This window comes from Hippocampus guttulatus, chromosome 14 (genome assembly GCF_054856545.1).
Source record: "Hippocampus guttulatus isolate MCC_2025c chromosome 14, RoL_Hgut_1.0, whole genome shotgun sequence".
Classification (NCBI taxonomy): Eukaryota; Metazoa; Chordata; class Actinopteri; order Syngnathiformes; family Syngnathidae; genus Hippocampus; species Hippocampus guttulatus.
Window position 1 is genome coordinate 15,295,574 of NC_141274.1, and position 19,915 is coordinate 15,315,488.

The 19,915-nt window shown below is 45.0% G+C and overlaps 1 protein-coding gene across 2 annotated transcripts in view; it reads left to right on the top strand.

Annotated features, from left to right (window-relative positions):
• Nucleotides 1-2,853: 2,853 nt before the first annotated feature.
• insra (insulin receptor a) overlaps nucleotides 2,854-19,915 on the top strand; it is a 34,807-nt gene continuing 17,745 nt past the window's right edge. Inside the window, exons 1-2 of one of the 2 annotated variants that reach the window (XM_086128391.1) lie at nucleotides 2,854-3,903; nucleotides 12,666-13,214. In XM_086128391.1, the coding sequence (XP_085984517.1) occupies nucleotides 3,816-3,903; nucleotides 12,666-13,214 (637 nt within the window). In that variant the 5' untranslated portion in view covers nucleotides 2,854-3,815. Of the gene's footprint in view, nucleotides 3,904-10,856; nucleotides 11,184-12,665; nucleotides 13,215-19,915 lie in introns of those variants that run through there. The other variant, XM_086128392.1, reaches the window with a different exon arrangement.

Here is a 19,915-nt window from a genome sequence, read left to right on the forward strand (position 1 = left end):
GTATCTCACCAATCTAAGTGTAAATTCAGAGCTCGGCAGCTTGACAGGAATTCTGTCTCTCATCATCAGACTCTGAGTGTTAGCATCCATCTTGCTTTGTTTCGAAAAATTTTTGGTGTCACTTGGATACGGCAGTGTTGTTAACAACCTCTCATCCACTTCCACAATCAACAATGCATGCTTCCTTCTTGAGCTGCTTTCGCGCCACGATCTCATAAAAGAGCTTTTCTTAGACCTACGTGTGGGAGGACAGAAAGTCAAACAATAGTTTGAGAACGACTTTTACAGGAAGTATCGACGTCCAACGTTTACGTTTCCTCAGTGGGAAAAGCGTGGAATTCAACACGCACAACTGGTGAGCAGAACAGGCATCAGGAAGACAAACAATGCGCAGATATGCGTGTCCAGAAAACTCATACGTGACGTCACTCTCCTGAGACTTCAGCTCAGTGAGCAGGGGTGGACAGGCATTTGTTTTCAAGGGGTCCACACTTGATCTTTAAAGGTGGGCCATTATGGTCATTAGAAGAGAGAAAAGTTCATGTAAAAAAAAAAAAAGTTTAATTACTGTAGAGACTATTCACAGAACAATTAATTACATTTTTAAAACTTTCTCATGAATGAAACTTAAACTGCTGTAAAACAAGAAGTATCAAATATTATAAAAACTTTTAAAAATAAAAAGTCAACTGATTGCTTTAATATTGACATGACAATAATAAAGCAGATTATACAATATGTAGTGCGACCTTTCACGCACATATGCAACCTGTCATTCAAAGCTGGTATCTTTCCATCAAAAATGAAAATTGCTAAAGTTATTCCAATCTATAAAAGTGGAGAAAGACATCGGTTTACAAATTATAGACCAATATCACTACTACCACAATTTTCAAAAATATTAGAAAAAGTATTTTCTCGCAGACTTGATAGCTTTATACAAAAGCATGCGCCGTTAAGTGAGAATCAATATGGCTTCAGGGAAAAACGGACCACCTCAATGGCAGTTATGGAGTTTGTGGAAGCAATAGCCACTAATATAGACAACAAAGAATTTACTGTTGGGGTTTTCCTAGATCTAAAAAATGCTTTTGACACAATAGATCACAGTATATTATTGAAAAAACTAGAAAGATATGGCATTAGAGGTGTATCTTATAAATGGATAAAAAGTTATTTAGAAAACAGATATCAGTACGTGCAACTCAACAATAAAAAAACCAATCAACTGAAAATCACTCACGGAGTTCCTCAGGGGTCAGTGCTTGGTCCAAAACTATTCATCTTATATATAAATGATATCTGCAAGGTCTCAAAACAATTTAAATGTGTCCTATTTGCTGATGATACAACTTTCTACTGTTCTGGAATAAATCTGAAACAGCTCCTGACAACCGTAGAAAACGAATTAAACAAATTAAAAAACTGGTTCGACAGAAATAAATTGTCACTTAACCTGAAAAAATCGAAGTTAATTGTTTTTGGCACAAGACCAATCAAACACCAAGCTAAAATTATGGTAAACTCAATTGAGATAGAAAGAGCGTATGAAACCAAGTTTCTCGGATTAGTAATAGACTCAAAACTATGTTGGAAGCCACATAACGATAACGTAAAAAGAAAAATAGCCAAAACCGTAGGGATCCTCTACAAAACCAAGGAAGTGCTAAATAAGAGATCTTTGTACACATTATACACTTCATTATTATTACCATATATGACCTACTGTGTGGAAATATGGGGAAATGCCTGCAAAACAAACACACTCCCTATTCTCAACCTACAAAAAAAAGCAATTCGAATTATTAATGGATCAAAATATACGGAACCCACAAATCCACTATTTATCAAATTAAATACGATGAAATTTTATGACCTGGTTGACTTTAAAATCGCCCAATTAATGTACAAAGCACACAATAACCTGCTCTGCCAAAACATTCAGAAGTTTTTCGAAATTCGAGAAAGCAGCTATGATTTAAGAGGTACCAACTTATTCAAAAAACTCAAAACAAGAACAAACATCAAGCAAAGAAGTGTATCTATCAAAGGTGTTATTAATCTGTGGAATAATTTCGAAACGGACCTGAAAATGAGTAAATCGCTTGCCGAGTTCAAAAACAAATTCAAAAAAATAGTACAAACAACCTACATCAATCAGAGTTAAAATGATAAATTCAAAACATTAAATATAATGATAAATCAGAACTAAGTTGATAAATAGAGAAAGGTATATAAATATCCATTATGAATACAAGAGAAAATTGACACAAGAGTGTCAGGGTGTGGAAGTATATAATCCCGATACAAACCAAAAGTTGTAAAAATATCACGGTTAAGGGTAAAGTATGAGCCTTAATGGAGACTTCTTTCTTCTTACTTTTTTCTTTTCTGATTGATATAAAAATGATTTATTAGATACAATCACATAACGGGGTAGGACTAGATAAGTTTTTTACTTCTTCCTACTCCCTTGAACATAATAACTGTGTTGAATGAAGATTGATTTCTTTCTTTTTACTTTTTTTATCTACCTTATTTTCTGTCAAATTATTACTGTATATATGTTTTATGTTCAATAAACAAACAAACAAACAAAGTACTCATTTATAAAAAAAAAAAAAACAAAGAAAAAAATACATCTTTGGAAAAACGAGGAACCTTGTGAAGGGTCCGCAGATGGGAGAATCCCCCTTCCAGGATGACCAGGCTGCAATGGATACCGAGCGGGCAACATTTCACACACAATCTTAAGTGTTTATTGACGGAGTGTCCGTTGTGATCCAACAAACTCCAGTCCGTGTTTCCCCGGGAGCCCATCTGCCTCTCTTGGCAGCGTTTGTTTACTGTCTGGGAGAAGAAGAAAAAAACACGCACACACCCTGGGAGACAGACCATCTACTACCTCTCTCTACCCGTGCAATTAGAACGAAGGGGCTTTGAAAAGATCCACAACAGAAAGGAACAAGTGCGACTTTACTCCAGTTGTGGCGTTGTCTGCCATTTTACAAGAGCAGTCGGGTCGCGACTGGGTGGTGCGACGTTCACGTGAAAAGCAAACAAACGGAGTTGTCCTTGCTGCCGCGTGGAGCTGCAGGAAATCTCGGAAATCTCAGCGCTGGAGCACGCCTCGGAGTTCGGAATAGAAACGACGCACAACGAGGACAAGCATTTTGCCATGCTTTGGCCAACATTTGACGCGTATTCGGGGGACGATTTGATTCTTTCCCAAATTCACGCGAACGTAACGCCACGCGTGCCACCAGCGATCTGGACTCACGGCGGCTCAACGGCACGGAATGACACAAAATGGTTTTTTTCCCCCCCGGTGTAAATACTTTACATTTATGTGGACGTAACATCCCATTTTTGTAGGCAAAGTGTGGCGTTGAGTGTCCGCGGCCCAAACTTTGACGTGTGTGGCCTAGTTGGCTGGCTGGGATTGGTTACTTTTGACAGCTAGCTTGTTAGCTCCAGGTGGCGCACGTTAGCTGCCAGGTAAAGCCGTTTTTGCGCTCTGGGTCGCGTGGGTTTGAAGCCACAAACCCGCGGAGAAGCCACACGTAGCTGGTTGGCTTAGCCTTAGCTTTAGCCGCAGTAGCTTGAGTGAACACGTTGGACTCGTTCCTCCGCCCATCTTTCCGGGATGCCGTTGATTTATATTTGTTTACTTGCTGGCTCACGCCGCAAAAGCAAAACAATTTCCTGAAGAAGAATTACACCCCTAACAACACGCCCTCCTTTTTGTGCCCCCTCCCTGGTCACAAGAAGGATTACTCGGGGAGTTTTTTTGACGGCTTGCAGCAAATTGGCCGATGGTGCTCGAGCCCGAGTCAGTTATGTGGCTCCGGACTTTGGCTCTTGTTTTGGCCGCAGCCTGCTTCGTGACCACCACCGCGGAGAGTAAGTAACCTTTCAATTTCAATGATGTTTTTCCCCCGCTATATAATTCGCTTGGAAGTAAACATTAGGTACCTGTGGTGGGAAAAGTGTGGCCCGAGGGCTCATATTCCATCATTTTTATTTCGGCCAACTGAGAAGAAAAAAACAGCCCTAAAACAGGTCTTAAATATCAAATGCAATTGTTTTGCATTAAAAAGTTAAATACAGCCGAATTGCATTGGCGCTGAATATTTTGCATGCCACCCAGAGGGAGCCCGTTTTCCATTCAAAACAAAACAAAACTGAATTTATTGATTTACCGTAAAGCTGGTATCTCACCGAACAGTGAATGCTTGCGAACGTAGTGAATTTTGGGTTTTCGGCAGCGTTCGTAAAAAGGTTGCAAAGATGTTCGCAGGCAGGTTTTAATCTTGCAAATAGTTTTTCTGGTAACGCTGTCTGCAGACTGTCTGCTAAATTTCATTGGAGGCAACACAGTGAAGAGACATGGTGGCTGCAAAATGCCCTCATATCGGGAAGTAACCAATTAAAGGAAAGCTGCTTAAATTAAGGAGAACAGCAACCCAATCACAGAAAAGCTTCAGATAAAAGAACATCACAGATTATTTAAAAAATTGACTACAATAAATTGCGGCATGGGTCTCGTCACCGTACTGTACAGGAGTAACGAGCAAAAAACCAAAGTTTCACGTAAGGCAAGGTTACGTTCTGCATAATTTGAGCATTTAATTCAGCCGTTCTTCGCATATCAATGGTGGTTCTCGCGCCACCCTTTCAAAATCACTGGGTCAATTGATTTACAGGATTATCAATGAATAGTAAAGTACACATAATATTGCAAAAATAAGACATTGTGCGTATAACCTCTTTATCGATTTATGAAACATGAGTAATACCAACAATTTGACACAGCCGTACGTTTAAGACGTTCATTTATTATAATTGGTGAAACAATCCTGATCGCTTATGAATAAAAATGTTTCAAAAAGTTGTTTTGTCCACCAATATATTGTTTTCCTTTTAGTTTTTGCAAAAATGATATAAAATTGAAAATGAATTGTTTATTAACACTAAACAATTCTACATGATTTACTTGTTTGAAATATAGTCATTTTTCAAGTATTTTTTATCTTTTGAAATAATTGTTCAATTGATTTGGTGAAAATAATAAAAAAAAATACACAATGTGACGTACACTTGACATTTCTTAATGTATTTTATAAAGTACTTGGTCAATGAATTATAATTGAATAAATTTTAAGCAGTGACGGATAACTGAATGACTTTATTAAAATTCAACTTTATATCTGTTAATCTCATCCAATACAAAAGTCTTTTCGAGAGGGGAAGTAAAAATAGACCACAAAGATAAAGTGCGCCGTCATAAAATTGCAGATGTGGTCAGTCAATCATTTAAACTCGTGTCAAATGGGAGTTGGCACACGTCTCCCACCCTTAAAAGTGCCATTCATTCACCCCAAATAAAGTTCAGATGTTTTAGTAGGCGTTTCTCGGCATTTTTGTGGTTGCATGCGACCACACGGGCTGCTGCTTCCACGGCATCAGAAGGCGCACCCCATTGTTCAAAGGTGTCAATCAGGCGAAGGGTACCAAAGAATTTTCAAGGCATGAGATTAATGGTGGAACAGAGTAAAGACACGCATCATCAAGAGGAGGATATATGGCACAATTTGTGACATTGCCCACTTGACGCCTCTCCAAAATTAACGAAAAGACGAAAAGAAAACCGGTCAGGGGAGCCGGCGACAGCGTTGAGGGAGCTGCCGCAATTTTAGTACACGTGACGGCAACCTCTCATCTTCTTCGTATGTCTGGGGCCGTGGGCTCGGGTGACAAGAGGGAAGCATTATCTTGCAAAGACAAAAACAAAAACAACGCTTGAAATCTGCCAGACGGATGCGGGAAAATGTGTTACGGTCTGATGAAACCAAGGATGAACGTTTTGCCCATCATTCCAAGCTATACTCATGGCTCCTATCCAAAAAGACCAACACAGTGATTATTTATTTATTTTCCCCTTTAAAAAATTCACTTTGCTTTTTAATGGAGATGTGCGGGTCGTAGGTCACATGAAAAGTGAAAACGATAGAAAAATCCTTCATCTTGGTCTCATTATCTTACGTCACAAACACCTGGAATCTGCGTATGTAGACTCATTTTTTATTGCATGTCTGGATTGTAGTCATCCATAAGGAAATAAAGAAGTCAAACTGATGAAAGTCAATTTGAGTCTTGCCAGTAGACATTTGACTATAAGCGCTGTTGTTTTGGCCACGACGGCATATTGACGATGTTGTAACTCACAGGCGCCTCGTGCACGTAAAAAGGCACAAAGGTCGGGCACTTATCATCTGTTTGTGTCCGTAAACAAATTGTTGTCGCCGTTGGCCCTCCTGGCTAAGAAGTCTGAGAATGTCAGGGGGGGGGGGGATAATCTGCTCTCACTCTCTGGCCAATTTAAACATTTTTGTGTTGTGTTTCTCGCTCTCGCGGTCAAGGAATGCGACATCATAAACTCCTGATAGCATTCTTATTCTTATTATTTTTCCATGAATGCATGAAGCCGTGTGCTTTTTTACTATGGATGTAATGCAGTGATTCCTATCTGTGGCCAAAGTATCCAACTTCACATACGTGGTCCCCCAATTATGATTGATTGAATTCAAATAATGTGTCTTTATCTATCTGTGCCAGCGACGATGGTTTTTCAGTCCTTTCATTGGCTCAGTGACCTCAAAATTTGAACTGTATTGTACGTATATCGCAAATGATTCTTGGGCACTTCCTGTTACCTTACATTAGGTAGCTCGCGATGAACGTCTTCCACCGCTAAGTGCCTTCCACACCTATTTCGGCATCATCTTGAGAGGTTTACCGCCCCGCTTTGTTTGACGACAACCCACAAAGAGCTTTGCCCGCCCTGTCTGGCCTGTACTGAAATCCTCTCGCGCCGCTCTTTGCCGTCAAATCGGATGGCGGCTATCGGCCGGTTGGCCGACGCCAGCTTCTTCCTTTGCTATCGCGGAGGAGAGCGTTTGAGCGGGATTTTAGTGCATTGCAAAAAGAGCCCAAAAATAGGATAGGATCAGCACCAATAGTTAGGTCGGACAGAAAAAATGGGCCTTTCTGCAAATGGTTGACTGCGCACTTCTGCAGTCGGCATATAATAATGTCGTAAATATCACACGGCACTCAAACACGTGCACAGTAAGTCTTTTTTTTTTTTTTTTTTAAATCTGTGCAGATGATTACGTTTCTCTTTGGGCGCTGCCTTTAGGATGACCCCGCCCGCGTACCTGGCGTGACAACAAAGCTGCCCTTTAATCCTCTCCATCGCTTTTCATCACGTCCTCGCTTGGCCTTTGTAATTGGAAAGGAAAATAGGATGCGATGTCAAGTGTGTTTTCCATTAAGACTGTGCGGGTTCAAAAAAAAGTCGTTTATTTTTTTTTTACTATTTGGAAATGGCTTTCTTTCTTATTATTTGGCCTTATGGGGGAGCTTTAAGAAAACATACAAAAATATATTTAGCTCTGTGCGCAACCTGACTCCAGTGTATCATGACAGGATGCACAAAAATCCATCCTGAACATATGGTGCAAACCACACTGGTAGTTGCCCAATATTCGCTTGAAAGCGCCTTTTTTTTCCACGGACTGCACACCACTAGAAAAAAATGCTTCACAAATATATGGAAGTTATGATGATCCCGTCTCCATTTACTCACAAACAGTTTCAAATCTTGGCCGGTGTATTTAAAAACAGTTATTGATTCTGTTGGTCACACAGGTTAACTGGACCTTCTACCATCTCGGAGACGAGCATCCAATTGCCTGTCAGTATAAGTCGCTGACCTCGATAAAAGAACAAAGATGCAGTTGTTAAAAAAAAGGGGGGGGGCGGGCAATGAAATGAAATTACATGATGACCAGCAGCACACCTGGCGAGACTGGTCAGACCGGTGATGCGAAATGATGAAAGTTGTGAAATGTTGTCACTGGGTCCTTGGCGGAGCTTCAGAGCAAAGTTTGATGATTCACTCCAAAATGCAAAACTTGGCTCCACTATCTCTCAATGGCAGGCTCCGTTTTGTTTTTTTGTTTTTTGGAAAACCAAAAAAAAAGTCCCACGTAAAAAGAGCTGTCAGTGAAATGTGGCCCGGCCTGTGGGGCACGACTGTAAATGCCAGCCCCAGTAACAAGCACGTTGTTAAATTAACACCTTGTTGACAGAATCATCAAAAGCCAACATTATTCTCCTTGCGCAATTCTCAAACCCAGCCGGTGTAACTTTTGCAGTCATGCAATGTGACTTTACAGTCATTTGTTTGTTGCTAGCTAATAAAAAGCACATTTGGTGATCAACATATGAGCTTAGACTTAAAAGCAAGGTTTTGAAGGACTAAAGGTTTTGTTTTTTTTTGCCGTCGACTATTTTGCGATGAAAAGCACAAAGATGTCGACCATATGTTTTCAGCAAATAAAAATGATCGCCGGCCTTTTGTGCACCGAGGACCGGTTTCACGTGAAGAAGAGAGAGAGAGTAACAGACTGGCATAGAAACAAATACTGTAAAAACAAATGATTAAAAGGGTAACTCGCCATTGTGATGAAATTGTTTGTTTTTTTTTGTAATTAATGCAACCCCTTCATCTTGTGCCTTTTGCCTCGCAAGGTTAAAAAATAAAATAAAATAAATAAACCGGTATGTATGCACTACATTAGTTTTGTGCCACGGGAAGAAATTTGGTGGCCAATCGAATTGTACCCTCATATAGTTTGAAATTGGCAGATTTAATTTTTCACTCTAAGAGGCAGCACTTCATCACTGAGACGCAAAATTTATACTTGCCTACTGTTATTCCGATCCATATTTGTGGCACATGCAGTGGTAATAAGAGTGTCTGAGGCCAATGCAGTTAGCCGCTGCTAATCTGCGCTTCCAACAAAACAACTCATGTGGTTTGTTGGTTGCTTGAGGTTGGCCTATCTTCACCCAGGCTTGTCTCCAAGAAACCCAATGTGCTGGTGACAATATATTCATGACCCTAATTTCGACATCACAAACCGTCAAAAATCTGAAGGGCTCGCTGACTCAGACACAGATTTTCAAGATTGACTTGGCTCATCATTTTCACACTTGGTGGGGGGGCGCAGGCTGAAGAGAATGGCTGAATGTGCACCGAAATGGAATGACTTGTTGTTGAACAAATGTCATCGCTATTCAAAAAGTTTTTTTTTTTTTGTCCATAGGTGAATGTGGACCAAGTGTCGTTCGTGTCGGGGGCAGTCATGTATGTTGCGTAACGGCACCTCCCGTCCCTTGCCTGAAGTCTCGGGCGGCTTTACAACGGCCAATGATTTCATGACGTTTTGACCCCAGCTCAAAGTGAGCAATGACATCAAACCGACTCAAGCGGGAATTTCTGCATCGTAAATCAAAAGAGAGTTGCGCAATACCGCCGCACTCCGTCAATTTTAGGGCCTCACGCTGAACCCTCTTCACAAGCCCGTCCGACCAGTGGCTGAGTGTCCTCTCAGGTGCTTGTTAAGAGAGGAAGCTTTTCGTCAATTTAATGCATTCCAAAATTGCCTCCTACTGCGAATTCCACGATCTGCGTTGTCAACGCGGACTTTCAGTGATGTTTTGCGACACCTTCAAGCTGAAATTCCCCAAAATAACATGCAAGTGGCAGCAGGCGCCTAGCGCAGGAAGCTAACGTAGCGGTCCATATTGTAAATCAATTTACAATTCTTTTTAAAAAGAATTCACACTCAAAGTGCCTCACAGCAGACACACAAGATCCGCATTAAAGTCCTCAAGCCATGAACACTGGGAACAAATCCAGGAAGTAGAAACCTTCCAGAATAAAACCAGCAGCAGCACTCTACGGATAAACGCAATCCAATACGTCTTTATTTGAATAGCGCTTCCTCAACAGGCGCAGCTGTCGATGAGAAAAACATAAGTGGGAGAGCAATTTGGCCGAACATTGCCGAAGACATGGTGCATATTTGATGACTTCTGATCACACGTTGCAAGAGCAACAAAATGTTTGACTCTTGGCCTGCGCTTCCAAGTCTGAAATGTTTTTTGCAGGGGTCGCCTTGCCTGATCTGTTCAAGTCGACATAAACAAGGAGAAAGGGAAAGCCGTTTAGCGCTTTAGCATCATATGTAGACAGATAATAATACTCTGAGGCACATTTGCTTTATTTTCGTGACGAGCAACCCATATTACTGCAGCTGATTGAGAAACTGAGACGGTCTCCAGTATGGCCATATGTCTGGAGTCTACTTTCCCCAGATGACCAAGGCGCAACAGACCAGAAGTGGCAGCAAATGTCCATTCAATTGAAAATGTTCACCAAAAAAAAGTGGCGAAAATTGTTCTCTTTTTTTCTAATCTATTTAATGATGACATTCCTCTGTCTTCAATATGAGAGCGAGCTGCTTTGAAAAAAAATATACAGGGTAGTATTCAAAAATAGGATTGTTATGATTAAAACATACTGTATATTTAAAAAGATTCACCTCAGCAAAACAACAAAAATAGTGCCAATTTATATGCAATAAGAAAAGGGGGAAATACCAATCAATTTTTGGGAAGAAGAAGAAAAAAAATGTATCCATTGTAATTGCCCACTCCTGATCAATATTTGTCGTTGGCTACCAGGAAGTCGAATGGCAGCCAAATAGTGAAGCAAAGCTTTGGCCGCAGTTCTTTCCAAGCTCGGCGCGGATGATAACATCACATGGAAGGAAGAATCTCGCTGACTTGTATGGAAAGCAAAGAGAACAGTGAAACCTTGAAAAGGGAAGTGTCGTAATCTCCCCACGGCTTGTGTTCCCGCGTTTTCAGGGGCCCTCTCAGGGAGCCCGCCCCCCCCCCCCCCCACCCACACACACACATACTCAACACCAGCCTAACAACGTCAACGAGCCTCTGCCGTGCAAAGGAATGTCCTAAAAGTGGAAAAATTAGGGCTCTCGTTTTAAATCAATTATCCTATTGGCTACTCTGGTGTGTGTGTGTGCGCGTGTGTGTGTGCGTCTGCAACCAATGTTGGGTAAAACATGGACAGCGGCCATCCGTTTTACTTGAGTTTTTACCGCGTTTTTTGGGATGCCACCGCCAGTGACGAGGAAAACAAATGTGCGATGAAAATCATATTTCAGGCAGTTGACTCAGGAAGCATCTGTCCGCTTACATCGTCACGATGAATTCAGCCTTTGAAAGGTCTACAATGCTATCGACGGGTGAGCAGTTTTCTCCTTTTATTTGAGTTTTATTGTACAATGGTTTCATCTTTCAGAGTTCCTCACTTGTATGACAGTTCAACTCGATTCTACCGTTTTTTTTTTTACTCCTATAGAAGTTCTCTGTTTGTTTTGCTTCGAGGCGCGTCCCGTTGCCATAACCTGCAATGCAGCTATTTCGTGCCTTTGGCGCACGTCCTTTTAGATTTACGAGCCGTGGCAAAAGTTGCGACTAAATGTTCGCACATGGACCAGCGAAGTCTTTCTCCAAAATTCCCCGCTCGCACATTTGGGTCGTCATGTTCCAGTTTCCAGTGAGCTTAGCTATCAACGGCTTGGATTGGCCGTTGCTAAAAATACTCTCCCGGCTGAAAGTGAACACTGATAGGAGCGGCGACGGCGGCTCGCTCGTCTTCTGAGCGGGGGTCACTCGGTGCATGTTTTACGAGCTCCTATTGTACGCTTGTCCATTCACTCCTTTGGTGCGCACCAGAAAGCTGAGCTCTTTGTGGCTCTTCACTCTCGCCGCACTCGGTTTGCCGGTTGCCAAATATTTGGACACTTTTTTCTTTTTGAAAAAAATGAATTCATTTTTTAAATCACAATTGTAATTTTACGTCGGTAACCGAGGCTATTATATATGTTCTATATCACCGCTCTTGTAAAAGCTGGTTGTTTGCGCGCCGAGTTGCGAGAGAAGGTGTCAAAGGAGTTCTCGGCCATAAAGAGGTGCACGCCTTCCGCCACCTTACATCTGAGCGGTTGACCCCGCGCACACCCCGGCTCACCGGCGGCCGCCTCGGTAAACAAATACACGGCCGCGTGCCTGCGCACTCGCGAACTATACGTTGGAATGTCCCAAGTTGCGCCTGCGCAGCCAATAGCAGATGTGGAAGAAGCGGGATGGATCGGGCCTGATCCACTCTTGGGGGTGCGCTGTCAAATTGACCGGGCGTGCGTAGCGCGTTTACTCTCACCGAGCCATTGGCCGACGCTTGTTTCTGAGCCTTACGTAAGCTAAGCTCTTTATGGGCCTGTTGCTGCTTTGGTCTGCAAGCCTGCCACCACATGGCTCCCGTTTTGGCCACCCGTGATTGCGTTGTTCGCGCTTCCAGTTGGACACCATAGACAAAGGCAACCCGTTGCGGCCGATCGGCAGGCCGCGTGTTCACGTGCCGGTTAATATTGCCTTACCTGGTTGATTGTAGCGCCATCTGTTGATTAGCATCTGCTTGCGAACGCTCTTCTTTGGAAGTTATTTGTAGTTGTCTTATGGAAAGACCCCCGCGGCTCGCTAGCCACTCCTCAGACCTGAATTTCGAGCAGTTGGGTGTCTTCGGCGTGTCTACCATGATCTGGAACCCCCAGCGTCATAAATACGCCACTCGCGCAAACCGCGGCTAACAGACTCGTGTGTCTGTGTGCAGCGACTCTGTTCTTTTGTCATCTTAAACTTCTTGTTCTTTCTTTTCATCTTTCCAGTCTGTCCAAGCAAGGACATCCGTAACGGCGCGAGCAACCTCAACTCACTGGCCAACTGCACGGTGATCGAAGGCCACCTAAAGATCATCCTCATGTTCGGGACCAAGCCCGAGGACTTCCGGGGTCTGACCTTCCCCAAGCTGACGGTGGTGACCGACTACCTGCTGCTGTTCCGCGTGTACGGCATGGAGAGCCTCAGCGACCTCTTCCCCAACCTGACGGTGATCCGCGGCAACAACCTGTTCTTCAACTACGCCCTGGTGGTCTTCGAGATGCTGCAGCTGCGCGAGCTGGGCCTGCGCGGCCTGATGAACATCACGCGGGGAGCCGTCAGGATCGAGAAGAACCCGGACCTCTGCTACCTGTCCACGCTGGACTGGTCCAAGATCCTGGACTCGGTGGAAGACAACTACATCGTGGCAAACAAGAACGACAGGGAGTGCGGGGACGTGTGCCCCGGGGCGTCTGTGGGGAAGACCACCTGCCAGACCACCACCATCAACGGACACTTCAGCGAGCGCTGCTGGACGCAGAAGCACTGCCAGAGAAGTAAGTTCTTGAGTGTCGTGCTACCATAGCATCCTTTCGCTGTCGTCCGGTACGATATCGTAAGAGCGTTGCTTAAAAAATACGGACAAATTACAGCTGAACTATGGTCAGGAATAGAAAAAACATTTGCCGGGTGCTGCTGCAATGTCAATTGCCAGACTTACAAAGATCCAAAGCCTAAAATGTTCAATTGTGCTGGTCTCACAACAGTCAACGGTGACCCTGTTCAATATTAACCATGTTTAAAATTTGCAACGGTAGTTCATGTCATTTTTACGTCCGCAAAGTAGATGAGACTTGAAACGACCACGACAGCTTAGACTGAAACATGAAAAGAGCCGTCAGAGACGCGGCAGCACACGCGCACGCGCAGGTGGAGGAACCAGCTGATAAAGCGCAGGTGACCGTGTTGCGTAAGGGTGCAAGAAAAGGTATCGGGACGGCACCCACGTGCGAGATTCTTCCCAGAACTTGAACTGCTTGGCACCGCGAGGCAGCAGTAGGGCAAGCCAAACTTCTAGATATCGTCTGAGAGGATCTCCCAAAAAAAAACAAGAAGCGCGAGAACCCGCTGAGAGGAGCCGTTGATGCGCTAACTGGCCGGCCGCGGCGTCGCATTAAGATCCCGATTCGTACCCCGGAAAGCCGTAACCGAAATAGAAAGCACCCCGAGCAAACTCCGGCGCATCACGCAACGCGAGCATTCCAACACGGCTGACTTTAGCCAACGCTGCCATTCAACGGGAGATGATGACGAATTATTTTGGTTTTGCGCAGCGATGCTCGCCGAGTCGTCGGCTCGGATCGTATGCGGTCCAAGCGTGACGAAGCAACCTGATACAGAAAACTGCTTTTGTTTGATCTCTACTTCACAAACCTAACTCAATCAAAGTGTAAAAACAATTTGATCAAATGAAGACGCTTTTGTTTGGAAAGACAATCTGGCAACGCAGGCACATGCGATGAAGTGAATTGAGCGCATCCGTTGCCAGCAGATCACTCACTGGTCCCCGCTGGTTGCCGTCGGCTCTTCAGCCTTTATTCTGCTCACTCGGAATCTGAAGCCCTCCGCGGCCCCGTGTCCCCTGCCCCCCCTCCCCCCCCCACCTTTTCACCCCTCTGCTTCTCAATACAATCATGACCCGTTAAATCGCAGTCTTTGCGATTGCAAAATCACATTTTGTAAAATTGCGATTCAACGTTCAGCCCGAGTATGGACGTATGACAGGCGCAAGCAAAGAAAGAAAGAAAGCTCTGTTGCCTCTTCATCAGCCTCTTCGGTATGATTTATTTCACCTTTTTTATTTTTATACATATTGACTCCAATTTGTGAAATGCCTCTGTCTCTTCTTTAATGCCACATGTTTATAAATATATGAATTATGGGAAATATATATGGGGGGGATTGCAAATCGATCGCATTTTTTTTTCTCTTTTTAAACGGCAGGTAGATTATTCTCCATAATCATTCAGCCCTCGATCAAATTTGATTCATGCGGGATTTTCTTTGGTTCACTCAACCAAACCCTTCAGGAGATTTGCTCCCCAAAGGTAATAAACGGTGTGCCACTCTCTAGTTTTTGCCGCTCACTGCTTCCAGGGTGTCCGAGTAATGTATGCTATCCCTTGATTTGCGCTGCTAATTTTTACTATCTAGTGCCAGCGAGGAAAATTAAAAGAGTGGCGGAACGGCCGTTTTAATGACCCTCCTCGGGCTCGAGTCGATGTAGCAGAGGCGGCCCGGCCCCATTTGCCGGCACGTGTTGCATAATGAATGATTTCCTGCTGATTGGGTAATATACCTTGCCGACAGAAGAAGACTGGGTGAAAGGTTCATCCCGCGCCGACAAGATGGGAGTCTTCCAGGTTCAGCGTGCGTGCGTAGGATGAGGCGTTTAAATCGCACACGGACGTGGCTTTTGCGCGGGGTCGGCTATTGTTTGGTGTTTGCTGCTAGGAGACCAGAGGAAGAGTAGCGGCAGGGTGTGCACATGAAGCCGTCCGTCACTCTCTGGAGGAAGGAACGGCGAGGCCGTCCGTCACCGCGGCGGACCAAGTCACTCGACGTGGCCGGCGAAATCGGGGCCCCTCGCTCCCACCGACGTTCCTCGCCGGTGCCGGCGCGCTTTCTGCACTCCGGACGACAATCGTCGTCCGAGTGTTCGACTTGATTGTTTCCCGTGCGTCTTTGTTGCGCCTTTTCCGCTGTGGGATTATGAATGGACGCGAGAGCCGGCCAGCGGAACCAGATCTTTTTAATGACGGGTCGAGACGGAAAGGATAGCGGCTGCTCCGGGAGGATTTGAGCTTTACGACGACGCTCGATCCGTTTGGGATTTTGTCACCTGAAGAAATAAAGAGCCTTTCACTCGTGCGTCTGCGAGGCACTTAAGGAAAGCGCTTCGCACCGACTCCTCGTGACCAAGCATCAGGAACAACTTGTGGTTGAGTATCTTGCTCAAGGACGCTTCGATGTGGTCGTAAGAGGTGGCAATTGAACCCGCAACTGCTGGGTTGGGAGACGACCGATCCACCGATGAGCTGCGCCGCCCCCATTTGTCTCGTTCACGCTGCCGGCCCAGATTCGATTTTGCTCATCTTCGGTTTGAATGGACATCTCGCTGTGTTGCCGATAAGGAGATGCCTTTCATTTACAGCAACGTTTTGACATCTGGGATTTAATTACCCTTTGATCAACAAATTGCCAAAAACGTTCTGTGAAATATTCACCCAGGAACCGTTCGATTTTTCTTGTAGATGACGCACTTGGCGGCTAATTGGGAGTACAGCGTTCCACTGTTCGAGGAAAATAAGACAAGGAATAAATCTTAAATGACGCGTTCTTCTTTTGTTCCTTCAGCGGTAAACCGATTGATTGTTGTGCTGCCGATTGGGCTGAAACGGAGCGCCAGTGTACGTGGGAGTGCTGAGTAAGGCGAAAACAAATCGGTCCATCCGAGTATTTGGGAGTGCTGGGTCTCACCCTCTTCTGTTCCGTTCGTCTCGATTGGCCCCGTCCACACGCGCGCGAGTCTTTCCTCTGAGCTGACTACACCTCACCTCTCTGGCACTCGCCAGGAGCTGAACCCTGCGAACTCTTTGCCGTACAGCGACCGAAGCCAGCCTCGCGGAATCCCGGACATTTCAGGCATCCGGCACGAGCCGGGCGGAGAGCCGTTTGGTTTTTTTTTTCTTCACCACTTGCCGTGCGCCCGCCACAGCCTTCCGATCCGTGCGCAAGGTTGACTGTTGGCGTTTCTTTGTTTGATTTGTCATGAGCATCAACTCAAAGGCGCATTTGCAGTTCCAACATATCGAATTTCGCCCAAGCATTATTTTAAATATTTGGTGTGTCGTCAGGACTCTCAAAGTCAACACTTGGTGTGCAAATTGGCTGTTCTTCCCACGTTTCGATTGCCAGCGAGGCCCGGAAGCCAGTTAAGACGCAGAGGCCATCTCGCGCGTCATTTGCCTGTCGAGCGGGTGGGGTACACTGCGACATGTGTTTATCATTTCTATTCCAGTCACGGACAAATTGCATATCCTGCTTTCAGGTGGCGATGACAGCAGCAGCGCGTTCAAAACAAAAAGTGTCGCTCCTCCTCCTCCTCCTCCCCCCCGTGTTGTTTTTCTGTTCTCGATCAGTGGAAAGCGGAGCCCGCTAATGAAATTGTTTACCTGTCGCCCCGCCCGCCCGTGTCCTCGGCCAAAGCCCGCCGCCTCTGCTGCTGAATCAGAAGACGTTATGAGCGAGGTGTACCAAAAGTAATTGACTCTTCTGATTAGAATTTGTCCTGTTTTTTGTTGTTGTTGTTCTTTTGGTTTTTCTGAATGTGCTGAACTTAATCAGTCCAACACATTCTTAGCGTGTTTGGTCAATGTTGTCGCGGATGATTTGAATTCTCGCAAGTCAAGGTGTTGTTTATCCTTGGACGGTGTCACAAGTGATTATTTCAACTGGCTTTCAAGAATCCGTTCAAATTCAAAATTGTCTATTAAAAAAAAAAAAATCAATACCATACATAAGATATCTGCAAGTGTGACTGCAGCGTTTTATTTAGCCATACATGGATTTGTTTCCTCTGGACTTTCAGAGAGAGAGAGAAAAAAAAAAGAAGAAACTAAAAACTGTCCATGTCATTGCAGTGGAATTTTAATTAGCATCCAGCAGTCTGCCGCTCACACCGTTTTGCATTTTCGGCCCTTTTGATACAAATTTAACGCACAAGCCCCGAATAAGCGGTTGTTTCATGGCAGATTGAAAAGCATACCATGGAATGAATTAAGAGATGATGGTGGCGCTTCTGGTTGGAAGAAAAGCCCTTCAGTCTGTAGGTAGTCTTTAAGGAAGACTCGGCCCATTTGGAATGCCAAAACCATTCGACTATATCGGCCTTTGAATAGACGGTCCTGAAAACCTGGACTACATCAGGGGTCCGCCAGTCCATCTGGTACGGGGCCGCACAGATATATATATATTTTAAAATGTAGCGCAACATTTGTACGTTCTCATCTGGACCACCCGAGCTGAGGAAAGATGCTTCGCTTTTCGCGAGCCCTTCATGAAAAAAGAATCGAGGTGATAATTCAGAGATGAGCACGTTTGACAGAGTAATTGACAACGTCCTCGGACGGTTTGGCCTCTCACGGGTTGGGACCGCGTTGTCCTTCGGCGTAGTTCGTCTCGTTCAGACGAGCCACCGGCCTCGATTTGAGTTCCTGACGGTCCTTCCCCCCCCCCGTGTTTATTGTCATCTATTTGTAGTCTACAACTTTAGAGCTACATGACTACGCGTTTCAAACAAAAGGCAAGTAGACGGCTGCTGTTTATTGACTTTCATGTTCATTCAAAGCCGCAGTTGAGCGTTTTGTTAAACATTCACCACGGTTATTGATCGTCTCTCTCCGATGCCAATTACGCTGGTCTCTGCCGTGTACTCTAAAAAGTCTTTGGGTTCACCAATGACAACTGGTTTTATTGGATGTTTTTAGGCGGCTTTTGGCCGCAGTCATGCCCGGACACTCGGATGTAACCTCGTTGTCCAGCCTGCCGATTTCACACCACCTCTGAAAGGCACTTGCCGAAGCCTGCGTCATGTACTGAGTGATGACACCCGCACTGATAATCCATTACTTACAGGATTTTTATTTGAAAAAGAATTGTGTGGAGGTGGCAAGATTTTTGTATGGTGTCTAGCTCGGGTTTTGAACTTTTGCAATTGGATCTGGAATATCGCCCCTGTGATGACCTGGGGGGAGCGCACTGTATATCATTTTTAGGACACGCACGGCCATTTTAAATACTTCCATATTTTCAATTCCTACAACTCGTTCCCAAAAAGGATCAACGTTCGCAGCAACAGTCAAGCCGATGAACCAATTTGGGCTTACTTACAAATCCGAGTAAGGCGTCAGACACCTTCATTAAGTTGACAAATCGGCGAATGGGTTGCGGACGTGACGAATACGACTCAACACCTGAGATGTTGTGGACTTCTTTCAATCCCCGAGCCGTAAGAATTTCTACCATGCGCTTCTGAACGATAGAGTCAAACGTTTGTGCCGCAGGGGGTGGGGTGAGGGTGTTTTGTTTTGTTTTTTGTCGGAGACATTAAAATTCATGTGAAACACTCGGAGTATATTTCAGCCCGGATTGTAAAATGTTTACAACCTTCCCTACGGTTGCTCTCGTGCTGACCAGCTGCCATCTGAGAGTGCTTGAAAGGGTTAAAGCTGGGGGCCTGTCTTCCTAAAAGATGAGGAGAAGCCCTTTGAATGGCTAGCCTCCGCATTGGCTAAGGCCGAGGGTGGATCTTTTGCAGCCGCGACGCTCCGGCATGGATCTCTCCTGCGGGATCGGGGGCGAGCCGCGGCGTTGAAGCGTGCGGGTGTTTGCGTCGAAAGCAAAGTTGAAGGACGGGTTTAGAAAGCAACTTTGGGGCTTCGCAATAAAAGGCATGTTCTGCTTCTGATTGCCGAGGCCCGAGGCCATTGTGTTGTGAAGTCAATAAGAGACGCTTATATCACAATGTTTTCCCTCTCACGTGGTGCCCCCCCCCGCAACCCCTCCTTCACATTCCCCCTCTCCTTGCCATTCTCATGTTGCTGAAGCCCCCCCCCCCCCCACATGCATGCTTCTTTCAAAGGTGAAGAAAGAGCGGGGGGAGTGGGGGTGTCAATGTTGATTAGGGCGTACACCACAAACATGAAAATCATTGCACCCTCGAAATTGGGGAGTACCTGCAGAAAACCAACTCCAAGGACGGGTACAAACAAACAAACTCCATCCAGGAAGGCTGCAGCCGAGATTCGAAAGCCAAACCTCAGAACTGTGAGGACGTGCTCACCGCAAGGACCACAGAGTTGACGCATTCAAAAGTGCTGCTTTACGGGACCTAGTGGTTGAGCCCCGCTACAAATAGCCAGTGTGTGAGTAACTGACCCCCCCCCTCCCCGATTTTTTTCATTACCCTTACTAATACTGTACTCCTCTGCAAGCCGGTGGTCCGGTACTCACGTGCTAGAAGCTTTGGATCGCAGCCCTTGCTAGTCGACGCAGAAAAGTCATTTCAAGGAACAACTGATGAGCGAATGTAATGAGCTCATTGCTACCCAGGAGTTGTCACATTTTGTCCCGAGACATGTGGAAGAAGCGCGCTCTTGCATTTTACTGTTACTAGGACACCCCCCTCCCCGGCCCC